Genomic DNA, 12,139 nt, shown 5'->3' on the forward strand with positions numbered 1-12,139 from the left:
AACAAGCACATCCAAAAAATTCATTTTCTCTTGATGAAATTCAATCGTAAATTTCAGCGCACTACACTTATTGTTTACCAAACTATGAAACTCCAGTAACTCTGATTCAGTACCACTCCATATTAAAAAGACATCTTCAATATATCGTTTCCATAGAACAATGTGTCTCAAAAAATCATTTGCTCCAGGGTTTAACACAAACTGATGTTCAAACATCCCACAAAATAAGGATACAAAGCTTGGGGCCATCTTGGAACCCATGCTAACCCCTGAAATCTGCAAATAATAATCTGACCCAAACAAAAAATAATTGTGCGAAAGCACCAATTTTGCCAGGTCACATGCAGTACTTGGTACCTGACAAAGACGTTGATTGAGAAAAAATTAAATTGCTTCTAGCCCCTCCCTGAAATTGAACATTGGTGTAAAGCGATTCAACATCCATGGTCACTAGAAAAACAGGATGATCAGGTCATTTCACATTATTCATAAATTCAATAAAATCCATCGTGTCTTTAATATAGGATGGTAAAGATGTGACTAAAGGTTGTAGATGAAAGTCAACAAAAGCAGAAATTTTTTCTGTAAGTGACCCAGTTTCTGCCACTATGGGTCTCCCAGAAGGGATTTCCCTATATGGTTTGTGAATTTTTGTCTGAGTGTATAGTACCGGTGTAATCGGATATTCAACACCCATATATTCATATTCATCTTTTGTCAACAGACCTGAATCTACAAAGAGTTGTAAAGTATTGTGTACAGATATCTTAAAATGAGCCAAAGGATTCATACTCAATTTTTTATAAAAAACTGAATTAGAAAGTTGTCTCTGAATTTGAAATCCTTAGTCTTTTCGATCTAAAATCACCACTGCTCCACCTTTATCAGCACTTGGAATCACTATACACAAATCTTTTTTAAGTGATTCCAATTCCAACAATTGTGCCTTTGTCAAATTATGAGCAAGTTTGTATTGTATTTTAGATTTTAATATAGATACATCACTGTCTACAAGCTTACAATAAGTGTCCAAAGACGCATTTCTATTTTTGAAAGGAACAAAAGTGGATTTACCTCTAAAACCAGTCCGATGTAATTCACTGGAATTATTGTCCTCTAGATGTACCAGAGTCACTATCCCGTGTGACATTAAGTGACAGTAAAGACATTTATTATGTTACAAAATATTTCTATTTCAAATAAATGCTGCTCTTTCAAACTTTCCATTCATCAAAGAATACATTACTGTTTGCTCGAAATTATTTTCAACTTTGAAATCAGAGGAAAATAACCAAAACAGCATATTAGAATGATTTCTGAAGAATCAAGTGACACTGAAGTCACCAGAACCTAAAATATATAGAGAAGCAGCATGATTAATTGACTTGTTCTTCTTTTGTCCTGCAGCATTTTATTGGTCAGCGAGAGGAGTTTGAAACAGCCCGAGATGGTATTCTGGTATGGCTGACTGAGATGGACTTGCAGCTCACCAACATTGAGCATTTCTCAGAGTGTGACGTTCAGGCCAAGATCAGACAACTAAAGGTAAGGGCTGTGAGCATACATGAGTAATTTACATTTAAACTAAATATATGAGCATGTATGAGCTATAGCCTTGTGGGCAGCACGCCAACATTTGGCAAAGCAGTGCTTCGGGGTGACTTGAGTTTGAGTCCCAGTCCTAATCCATTATTTCCTGTCAGTCCTTATGCTGTCCAGTCAAATTAAATGCACAAGAATGCATTTTCTTAAACCAGACAGGTAAATGTTTAAGGTTATTTGAGTGAGAATTTGAATATTCCTTATAGCCCAAAAAAAATTATATAGAGTTTTATACACTGACAATTCACTAACATGCATGATATGTATTTTAGACCTAGGAAACGCTCAAGCAGAATTATTTTAACTTGTTCTTTAAAACATTTACTTTTCAATTTTATTCAAAATTACTTGTCACTTCATAGGCGTTCCAGCAGGAGATCAGTCTGAACATGGGGAAGATGGAGAGTGTGTTTGGGCAGGGGGAGGTGCTGATGGAGAAGAGCGAGCCTCTGGATGCTGCTGTCATAGAGGAGGAGCTGGATGAGCTGCAGAGATACTGTAGGGAGGTGTTTGGTCGGGTGGAGCGCTACTATCGGAAACTCACACGCCTGCCAGTAAGACACAACTTCAGACATGCATGCACTCTTATTTGTCTCAGGTTTTGCTTTGCCTGTGTAAAGGTGGCTCTCACTTTTATGCTGCCTTTCATTCGCAGATAACCGATGATGAGTGTGAAGGCTCAGATCATGAATTCGAGCCAGGTGACCTCTCAGACCTTCAGTGGGGTGAGGATGGTACAATGTCCCAGACATCTAGCAGACCACCTTCAGCTGGCACTGCTCCTGTTCGCACAAACGGCTCGGGCCGGGACACCCCTGCCAGTGTAGACTCCATCCCTCTGGAATGGGACCACGACTATGACCTGGACCCCATGGGCCATACCATGTCTGCACAACGGGGCAGACAAAAAGATGAGGATGAGGAGTTACTGTGTTTGGCCACTACAGCACTTACAGGTGAGTGTGTTTGACCAAAAGGATGTTCATGAGATAATGCTCCACCTGAGTGCCCACCACCCTGAGCAGGTCTTCTCTGTAAACTGTTGGTATTTTTTGTTGTGTATCTCTTTTTCCACAGATGTAGTGATTCCTGAGAGCCCTGAAGCTTATATAAAATTAACAGAAAACACATTGAGGTCCTCCTCTGGTAGGCAATAAGTTGCTGCATGCTAAATTAATGCTAAACTACACTGCATGCTATCGTATTGAATGAATTGCACTATTGCATGAATTCTAAAACAATGCATGGCAAAAATTCTGACAGATCTGGTCTACTACTAATCGGCATTAGATGAGAAAAAATGAAGAGAAAAAAAGTTTTAAAGCACCTTCAATAAACCAAAAGAATTTGATGAGAAAAACAAGAGATTCCAAGCGTAGTCCAGTGGAAATAGTTTGAGATATTGTATTGGTATTGACTTCAACAATGTCAGTAGAGGAGATAAAACCCAGTAATTAAAGTAATTACTTTTGTTAACCTCATATTTGATGATGTGAGGTTAACAAAAGTAATTACACCTACACTACCTTTCAAAAGTTTGGTGTTGCTAAGATTAAAAAAAAAAAAAAAAATGTTTTTAAGTCTCTTAAGGTTTCTTGTGCTAGCCAAGGATGCATTTATTTAATCGAAAATACAGTAATATTGTGAAACATTACAATTTAAAATAACTGTTTTCTATTTTAATTTATTTTAAGATGTAATTTATTCTTGTAATGGCAAAACTGAATTGTCAGCATTCGGCATATAAAACAAATGATGTATAATGTTCACATTCCATTTCCAACGAATAACGTGATTAAAACTTAACATGTAAAGCTTTACAAAACTCCTAATACACTCACAATGTGATCAAAGAATGACTGTATTTCAGAATAATCCTTATTTTAAAGGTGGTCATGTGACATCCCACGTTAATCTTTACATTAATTCCTGCAGGTGAAGCAGTTCGATTATTAGACAATATGATGGACACCAGCCGATACAACCTCCAGGAGACAGATGGCACTATGGCTGGCCACGACACCTCTTACATGGGCTATGTGAGTACAGATTCAGTGTGGCGCTCAGTCAGTTTAGTCTGTAGTGGCAGTATGTTGGCAGTTAGTTTGATTAGTTTCTTTGCTCTGCACAGATGAGGCTAATGGATGATTGCCGTGGCAGTCTGAAAGCGGTCAGGAGGGTTGAGGGGGAGCTGGAGGAGGAAGAGGACAACCTGTCAGGCCTAAGCAACCCTGATAACACAGAGACACAGAGCACAGGTTAGTCCAGCACAGAAACGCTGCGACTGCTGAGTACGTGTATATTTGAATTTGACGCTATTATGGTAATTGTCATATTTCAGGTGTCATTGAGCGTTGGGAGCTGATCCAGGCCCAATCTGCTGATTCAGATCACAAAGAGAGAGAAGACCTGGTGCTGTGGCAAAAGATGACCTCTGACCTGGACGCCATGGAGACATGGCTCAGCCAGGCTGAGGTGGAGTTAGAAGAACTGAGAGGGAAAAATCTTAGTGCAGATATACACACTATTGAGCAGAGAATTAGAAAACTCAAGGTTTGTGTTGCCTACTTGGTTCACAGTAATATATTTGTACATGTGAATTTGTGTTTGTGCATATTCGCTGAGTGATTTAGTAAGTGTTTCCCTTTTAATGCTGTTGATGGGCTGCACAACTGGCCATAGCTTTTGAAAATCATCACAAATGAGATTTACTGAGCTGTTCTGTTTGTAGTCCTAAAACCCAGATGAGAATTAAAATATTTGAACCATCAACTTAACCAACAACATTATTGTCACATGACCGTGTTACATGTCTAATCAGGCTGTTTGGTCATGAACCAACCTGAAGGCTATTTTGCTATGGATTCCCTCTGGAATAGCTAATGTTTTATTTATTTATTTAAAAAAAAAAAGCAGTTTTCGATTTATGGGTAAGGTCTGTGGTTAACACTACTTATAGGGACTTTCCCGTTCTACAACATAAAGAACTGCTATTAAAAGCCCATTAGAAATTAAAAGTAGGACCCATGATGAATTAACCTTACTCATTGGCATACAGTCAACTTTTCTAAATTTCTGTCGAGTCATTGTGCTCATGTTACCGAAAATCCCCCTTAAAAATTTATGAAAAATTAGATTTCTTCTGTTTGCTTTATTGCTGAAAGTACAAATGAACCATTTCATATTACTGTAAATATAATATTTAACCATGCCCAAGCTGTAAACAGATACATTTGGCACTGGCGGCTCCATGTGTGGGTTGCTCACATGTCTACACTGTAAAACAAGTCTTGCTCACACACACTGACATTTCAAATCGGGCAGGATGTCAGCAACAGAAATAAACCAGAGGAAATCCACAGCATCCCGCTGACTCACATACAGAGTTAAAATCTGAGAGCATCTGATTTCACCAGTTATTTTTACTTGCACACAAACTAAAACATGTGTATATAGTCCAAAGGCTGCAAGTGAACCTTACATTCAGAGCAATTTAACAACAGAGATGAATCAAAATGAGATTTGCACCTAACTACACATCATTTCTAGGTAACACAATGCAGTCTCTAAAATTAACGCACCGATTTCTAACAAAAGCTTCGCTCTTGTGTCTCAACAGGAGTTACAGAAGGCAATGGATTCCCATAAGTCCAAAGTACTGTCCATCAACTTAAATAGTGTCACACTACTCCAGTCAGACTCAGAGGAGAGCCAGGTTCTCAAAGCCAAACTGAAGGAGATGAACTCACGCTGGGATCGACTGGGAAAATCACTTCAGGATTGGAGAACAGCACTTCAGGATTCTCTGATGCAGTGTCAGGTACATACACAGACAGCACCTACATCTACACTACTGTTTTTTTTGGACAATTAATACATTTATTTAGCAAGGATGCATTGTATTGATCAAAAGTGATAAAGACATTTGTAATGTTCCAACAAACTTCTATTTCAAATAAATGCTGTTTATTAAACTTTCTATTCATTAAAGAATCCTGGAAAAAAGTATCACTGTTTCCAGAAAAGTAGTAAGCGGCAAAGCCGTTTTCAACAATTTGACTTGAGTAATGGCTGCTGTAAATTCCATTTTACAATATATTATAATATAAAATTTTTCAAAATAGTTTGATCAAGTAAATACTTGAGACTTCTTTCAAAAACATGAAAAAAACGTACCAATTCCAAACTTTTGAATGGTATTGTAATTAAATTAAACGCACAGAGACAGATACTGTCATTCTCTCATAATTTTTGCTTTTCTACAGGAGTTTCATGAGCTGAGTCATGGTCTTCTTCTCTGGCTGGAAAACATCGACCGTCGGAGAAATGAGATTATCCCAATTGCATCGGGGCTAGATCGGCATAAACTTCAAGCTCATTACAGAGCACTAAAGGTACCTGTGAAGTCACTGCTTTTTGGTATGAATGGATATGGGCTGAATACGTATTTTGCCTCCTGCTCACCCAGCAACCAGTATCATTGTATGTTGTAAAGAGTATGTAAAAAAACAGTATGTCTGGTTGGAAAAATTTGTCTTCATTTGAGTCAAGGCACTTAGAACACAGTGTTCACTTGCTTTTTTTTTTTTCATCTACTGAACTTTAACCCAGCATTCCATTAAGGAAATTTGAGTTCATCCAAATGTGACAAAAATGTATTGGAAACAAATGTTTAATTTTACCAAGTGAAACTATTTGTCTGCAGCAAATCCAGCGGGAGCTGTTGGAGACTGAGCAGAAGGTGGACAGTCTACAGGAGCTCTCAGGGCAGCTGCTGGTGCAGTCACATGGCAGCGAGTGTCTGGAGGCCCAGGAGAGGGTGCATGTCATCGGGAACCGTCTGCACCTGCTCCTGAAAGCTGTGGCCGCCGACCTGGAACTGCTAGAAAAAGAGGTCCAGGCTTCTGGGAACAGACAGGTCAGTCTACAAGCATTATTTATTCATCTCTTTACTGACCATTTGTTCGGTTTAAAAAAAAAAAAAGCAACATTAGACATCATCCAAAATATCCATCCACCTCAAAGCTAAATCTTAGATCTTCACCCAACTCACAGGATGCGTCCCTCTGGTCTGTTACGGATGACGCAGATACTTCTGGATCAGTCAGTCCTGTTTCAGGGGTCAGCGTTTCCACTAAACGGCAATCGGTAATGCATCCCCTCTTCCTTTTTTGATATTGTTTCGGGCATGCCGTGAAGGTCACTGTCCTGCTAAAGTGAGGTGGTTGAGCTTATTACAGGGGAATATTTTTTGAAATGTTGGTTCCAATTTAATATTCCTCACTGCCAAATTTCCCTGGAATATTTGCTCACTTCCTCATCCCCCTGAAAATATTTTGTTTTGGATGTTTATTTGTGGAAGTGCTTTACTTATGAAATTTATACAAGAAAAACTTGCTTTACTTTTCAGACATGATTTAAATCAAATCGATCCATGCTAAATTTGAGTGGATTTGTTTGAAGGTATCTGTGTGGAAAGCCAGGTTTCTTGTATTTTTTATTTTGTCATTGCCACCTATTTTGCTGCTGCCTTTTGTTTTGTTGTTACTGGTTTGTGATTATACTGATGGCCTGGCTATATGTCTCTGCTTGTCACCACAAGCTTTGTCTTTATTTGCTGGACTGAAACATTCTTTCTTTCTTTTACCCCTCCCTTCCTTTTGCTCATTGCACAACAGCTACGAGGCAAATGTAGTGTGTCAGAACCAGGATCCTCAGCCAGACTTCCACGTCACAGGTACCTGTCTCTCGCGCTTTAGAATGCAGGGGGGATGATGGAACTCATTCCAGATCCAGATCCTGATTCCAGATCCATACCATCAGAGGCCAGAGCCTCTGCAGTGGGAGTCCACACGAGTTTTAGGAAATGAATTTTTTTGTTTTGTTTCCTAGTCAAGGATTCTTAGTAATCTTATGTGTTATTTTCCACAAGAACATAATATTGAGTCTGACGATGTAACTTTGTGTCCTTTGAACGATGTTCAAACTCCTGATGCGTACATCATCTTTCTCCATTCTTGATGCTATGTGAAAATACTGAAATTGATTAGTCATTTTCCAGACCATGTCATATTTGGTTGCTCTCATTGTTTTTTGCAGTTTGATGTTTTTGGTTTGTGCAAATAATTCATTGTGATGCTCTCACACTCATCTCTGCCTTATAGGAAAATTAGCGAAAATACAGAAAAGCAGCCATATTGTGTAAAACTTTCTAATACCTTTCATTAACAAGCATAACATGTATGTAATGCTTAACAAAGTATTGTTCAATTTATATTAAATAGATAGAAATGCTTTGAAAACTTAATATTTTCATATTTAGATGCACATGAACTGCTGATTTGTTAAGCATTATATCATGTTTGTTATGACTTCTTAATGAAATATATTATGAAGTTTTACAAAATATGGAACTGTCTTTGATGGAAGTGTAATCTGTCCAAAAACAAAATATTTAATGTGTGCAATTTGTCCATAAAACATGGACATCTGCCAGTGAGTGACTAATTTTATCAATATATGCAAATACTAAAACAGTGACAGATGATAAAAACTTCTGATGGATGGGAATTGAGTTGTCAGTGCAGGTGGGTTGAGAAAAGTCTGAAATTATATTATATTATATTTTGGAATAGCATATACTTTTATATTTTAGTTTAAGTTGATACTTTTACTGTCTGTTTTCGTCATTATTTCTATATAGCTTTAATTTTTATTTCCAATTTAGCTTTCGTTATTTTAGTACATTAAAATTATTTGTTAGTTGCCAAAGCAACATTTCTACTTTTATTTCACAACAGTTTTGAATAGTTTTAGTTAACGCTAAAAGCACTGATTTAAAAGGATACTTTTTAAAAACAAATCACCCTCACATTATAAACTGTATAGTAGAAGTTCTGTGCTTCTCACAACATTTCTGTGTGTCATTATCATTTCTCCGTTCATGTGTTATGATGTTTTGTAGGTTGCCCAGCGGTTCTGGCTGCGTTTCGTCTCGCTCTGGTTCCTCAGGGTCACAAGGTGGCGCTGCTGTGGCTCGCTGCCAGCCCTTTCTGCTGCGAGTGCTCCGGGCGGCTCTGCCTCTGCAGCTCCTACTGCTGCTCATAGTGGGTCTGACCTGTCTGGTGCCGATGACTGAGCAGGATTACAGTTGTGCCCACGCAAACAATTTTGCCCGGTCTTTTCATCCCATGCTTCGTTACACCAACGGCCCACCACCTGTATGAGCAGGAGGAGACTTTACTAATGCCTTCATCTGCTTCATATTACACTGCAGGACACAGAATGGACTATTGTTCCTGTTCATGTAGAGTTACTGCTGCTAATTTCATTTTTCACTAAACAGTGAAATATTGAACTCATTGCAATGTGTAGATTAGTGTTGGACAGCCAAACTGGTTAACCGTTTCTGCCCCAAGGAAACAGAAGAAAAACTATGAAATCGTATATAATTATGTACTTAATAGCACTGACATAAGCATAAGGTACTGCACTTATACCGTCCAAGAAAATGGCCAAAATTATTTGCTTAGGCTAAGGAAAGTGTTTTATTTTTATTTTTTTATTATTTAAAATTGTAGAAAAAAGTTATTTTGAATATTATTTAAATAAGATTTTGCATGGCAATTAAAATTTTATTTTTATTTTATGGCATGGAGTTACTTTTTTTTTTGTCCATAAATGTAAAACAGTCACCGATGTAGCTCTATGAAATCGTGCTTTTTATTACTATCTACTTACTGTATCTTAATTTGTGTGTTATGACAATGACAGTGTGACAAAAACATTATGATTACAATGTCTATGCTTATTTATGTATGTACAGTTTGCTAATGCTGACAATAAAGACGCATCTTTTCATTTAATATATATATAAATTCTGCTAGTCTGCCCATTATGTTTAGTTAAAAGGATCATTTTAAAGTGACTTTTTTTTTCAACTCTGTCCTTTTATAATTAATTCAAACAAATGAACATTTTCACATTTAGGGCCTTTAAAATTAAAACATACTGTGCAAATCATAACATTCAACTTTCAAATGTAATAGCTGATAAATGTAATACAAGTCTACTGGACTATGAGCAAACACAGATTTGAGGATCTGGCAAAATCTAGTGCAAGGCAGTCAGTGTCAGTTCCTGCATTGGATGTGTACCAGTGATTATAGGCCGTTATTCATTTCAAGCCTTCACAATGCTTATAAAAATCAGCATTTACATGTCAAAACATGGCCATAAAACCAATTACAGCACTTTAACACAAAAAAATAGGATGCAACATTTTTGTCATATTAACCAACTGATAAGCAAACGTCTTTGCACAAAAATATGCCACTTATGTCACCATTAATCACTGAGCAGCACCCCTCCCCCCCATTCGAGTTGAAATTGCTTGTTTAACATTAAAAATAGAGCAGTGATTTTTATTGATAAATATATCTCTGATTGCGAGAGTATATCACATCATTTTATTTTTTTCTTGCTTTTTCTAAGAGTAACTTTTCTCCTGTTTTCAGTTTGTTTTATATTAAGAATTTATATTAAGCGCTGCTTGTAATTATACAAACTTATTGTTATTGCTGCATATAATAATAGTAACATGGAAAAAATGTGTAACACGGATGCTGCAATATGAAGTTCTTCTACATTTAAGATAACACACCACTACAGTGACTTAATAATCCTTGGTAACTAAAGCTTAAACCTTAGTTACCGAGCATTATTAAATTACTGTATTAAAAACAGGTGACGTTACATTGACTTTCCACTGTCAAATCTGTGCTGTCAGTCACAAATGTTAGTGTATGATGATTGTTTTTTTTCTTTTGCTTTTAATTTTTTTGTTTATTTAGCTTAAAGGGTTAGTTCACCTAAACAAAGGTAATTAGCCTGTGTTTCACCCTCAAAGCATGTATGACTTCTTTCAGACGAATCCAATCGGAGTTATATTAAAAATGATCCTGGCCCCTCCAAGCCTTTACAATGGGGTAAGTGGGTGCTTTTGTCACTAGAAGTTAAGCCTGCAACCATTGTTTCACACATACTCCGTTTGCAGTGCGTATTTTTCCCGCACCCTTGTTAACAGATTAAAGCGTTCACACTGCACGCGGTCGCGGTCCAGGAGCGGTGTATGTTTTCTGTGCTGCACGCGCTGAATTAAAGTGACAGAGCTTTGTTTACGGTAAAAATTAACATGGATTGACATGAAAATGTAGTAATTTAACAAAAAATAGATATAACGTCTGTGTTTCACAGGCTTTTTGGCTAGGTTTAAAACAAAGAAAAGTGCGCTTTTAGATAAACAAGGCAACATATGTCTTGTGGAGGTAGAAAAACAAAGTTCTTCAAGACCCGCGGGACTATTTGTAATAAAGATTTAAATGTAAAAGGCACGAGAGCTGACTGTTTCTGTCAGTGGTAAGTTTTAATTTAAAATATAGTCTATATGCTGTGTTTAAATGTGTTTCCACTTGCTTGAGCAACTTAATACACAAATCACAGACTACAAACGGTGCATGTGTGAAACAGGCGTTTATAGGAGCCCAGGCCGTTTTTTTAATGGATGTCAATGGAGAGGCTTCACTACGCTGAATAAACAGCTTTTTAGAGGAAACGGCTCATCATTTAATGAATCGACAGCCTATCTGCTAATCTTCAACATGTTTTACACTAAACTATACTTTTAGTTTAAAGTTGAAAAGTGTAGTAGGGGACCAAACAACTGTATCTTCTGCGTCTTCATGCAAAGGATCACGGGAGCCCGAAGTGTCCATCAGTTGTACCCTTCGAAATCCTTCATTCCGAAGGGCCCTTTGAAGTGGCTAGTTTTGAGCACTTCAGTTTGGAACGACCCTTCAATATGGCGGCCATGATTGTTTTCACTCCAAAGTGCCCTTGGAGGGTGATATGTCCCTTTTGGAACGCACAACTCGCTGAAATTCAGTGATGTCAAGGCTGTAGTGTGATTGGTTATTAAGGGACACGTGATCCGAGCTAGCCGTTACGACTATAGAATACCCTTTCCTTAATTTAGCAAAGGAAAACAGTCTCCTCTTGGGTTATAGTGAAATCTTCCGACATTTTTCTTTACAAATCCTTGTTTTCTGCTTCTAATTCGTGACCGGCGTTTTGTTTTGTTCTCTCTCTGCGCTCATCACTAATCACGCAACATCGACGTCCTACGTTCTGCCTAAGACAGTCAGCGGAAGTGAGAAAAAAAGTGTTTATTACATTTGAAATATGGATATTTATCTTACAAAAACGCATGGATTCGCTACAGGAGGCCTTTATTTTAGCCCGCCTATGAGGCCGTTTGACCAACATGTCAAACAACCAATCACAGTTCGTTTTGTTTAGTGTCATGTTTCGGGGCGTGGAAATGTCGCCACAATAACAAACTCTCGGATGTATTTAAAAGATTATATGCCGCGAACTTTAAATATTTCACATACTTTTGAAAATCCAGCATTTAGTTGACCCTGATAAGCGTTCCTCCTCACATTTGTAAACACGCCGGCTTTCTTAATTCGTGAGGGGG

At 37.6% G+C, this 12,139-nt stretch overlaps 1 protein-coding gene across 1 annotated transcript in view; it reads left to right on the forward strand.

Annotated features, from left to right (window-relative positions):
- syne1a (spectrin repeat containing, nuclear envelope 1a) overlaps window positions 1-9,476 on the forward strand; it is a 122,161-nt gene extending 112,685 nt beyond the window's left edge. The window contains exons 134-146 of the mRNA XM_079376216.1: window positions 1,408-1,545; window positions 1,965-2,156; window positions 2,258-2,558; window positions 2,680-2,748; window positions 3,538-3,641; window positions 3,734-3,860; window positions 3,944-4,155; window positions 5,222-5,422; window positions 5,868-5,996; window positions 6,308-6,520; window positions 6,658-6,750; window positions 7,281-7,339; window positions 8,567-9,476. Coding sequence (XP_079232342.1) covers window positions 1,408-1,545; window positions 1,965-2,156; window positions 2,258-2,558; window positions 2,680-2,748; window positions 3,538-3,641; window positions 3,734-3,860; window positions 3,944-4,155; window positions 5,222-5,422; window positions 5,868-5,996; window positions 6,308-6,520; window positions 6,658-6,750; window positions 7,281-7,339; window positions 8,567-8,828 — 2,100 coding nt within the window. The 3' untranslated portion in view covers window positions 8,829-9,476. The remainder of the gene's footprint in view (window positions 1-1,407; window positions 1,546-1,964; window positions 2,157-2,257; window positions 2,559-2,679; window positions 2,749-3,537; window positions 3,642-3,733; window positions 3,861-3,943; window positions 4,156-5,221; window positions 5,423-5,867; window positions 5,997-6,307; window positions 6,521-6,657; window positions 6,751-7,280; window positions 7,340-8,566) is intronic.
- The last annotated feature ends 2,663 nt before the right edge of the window (window positions 9,477-12,139 follow it).

This window comes from Barbus barbus (assembly GCF_936440315.1).
Source record: "Barbus barbus genome assembly, chromosome: 24".
NCBI classification, from domain to species: Eukaryota; Metazoa; Chordata; class Actinopteri; order Cypriniformes; family Cyprinidae; genus Barbus; species Barbus barbus.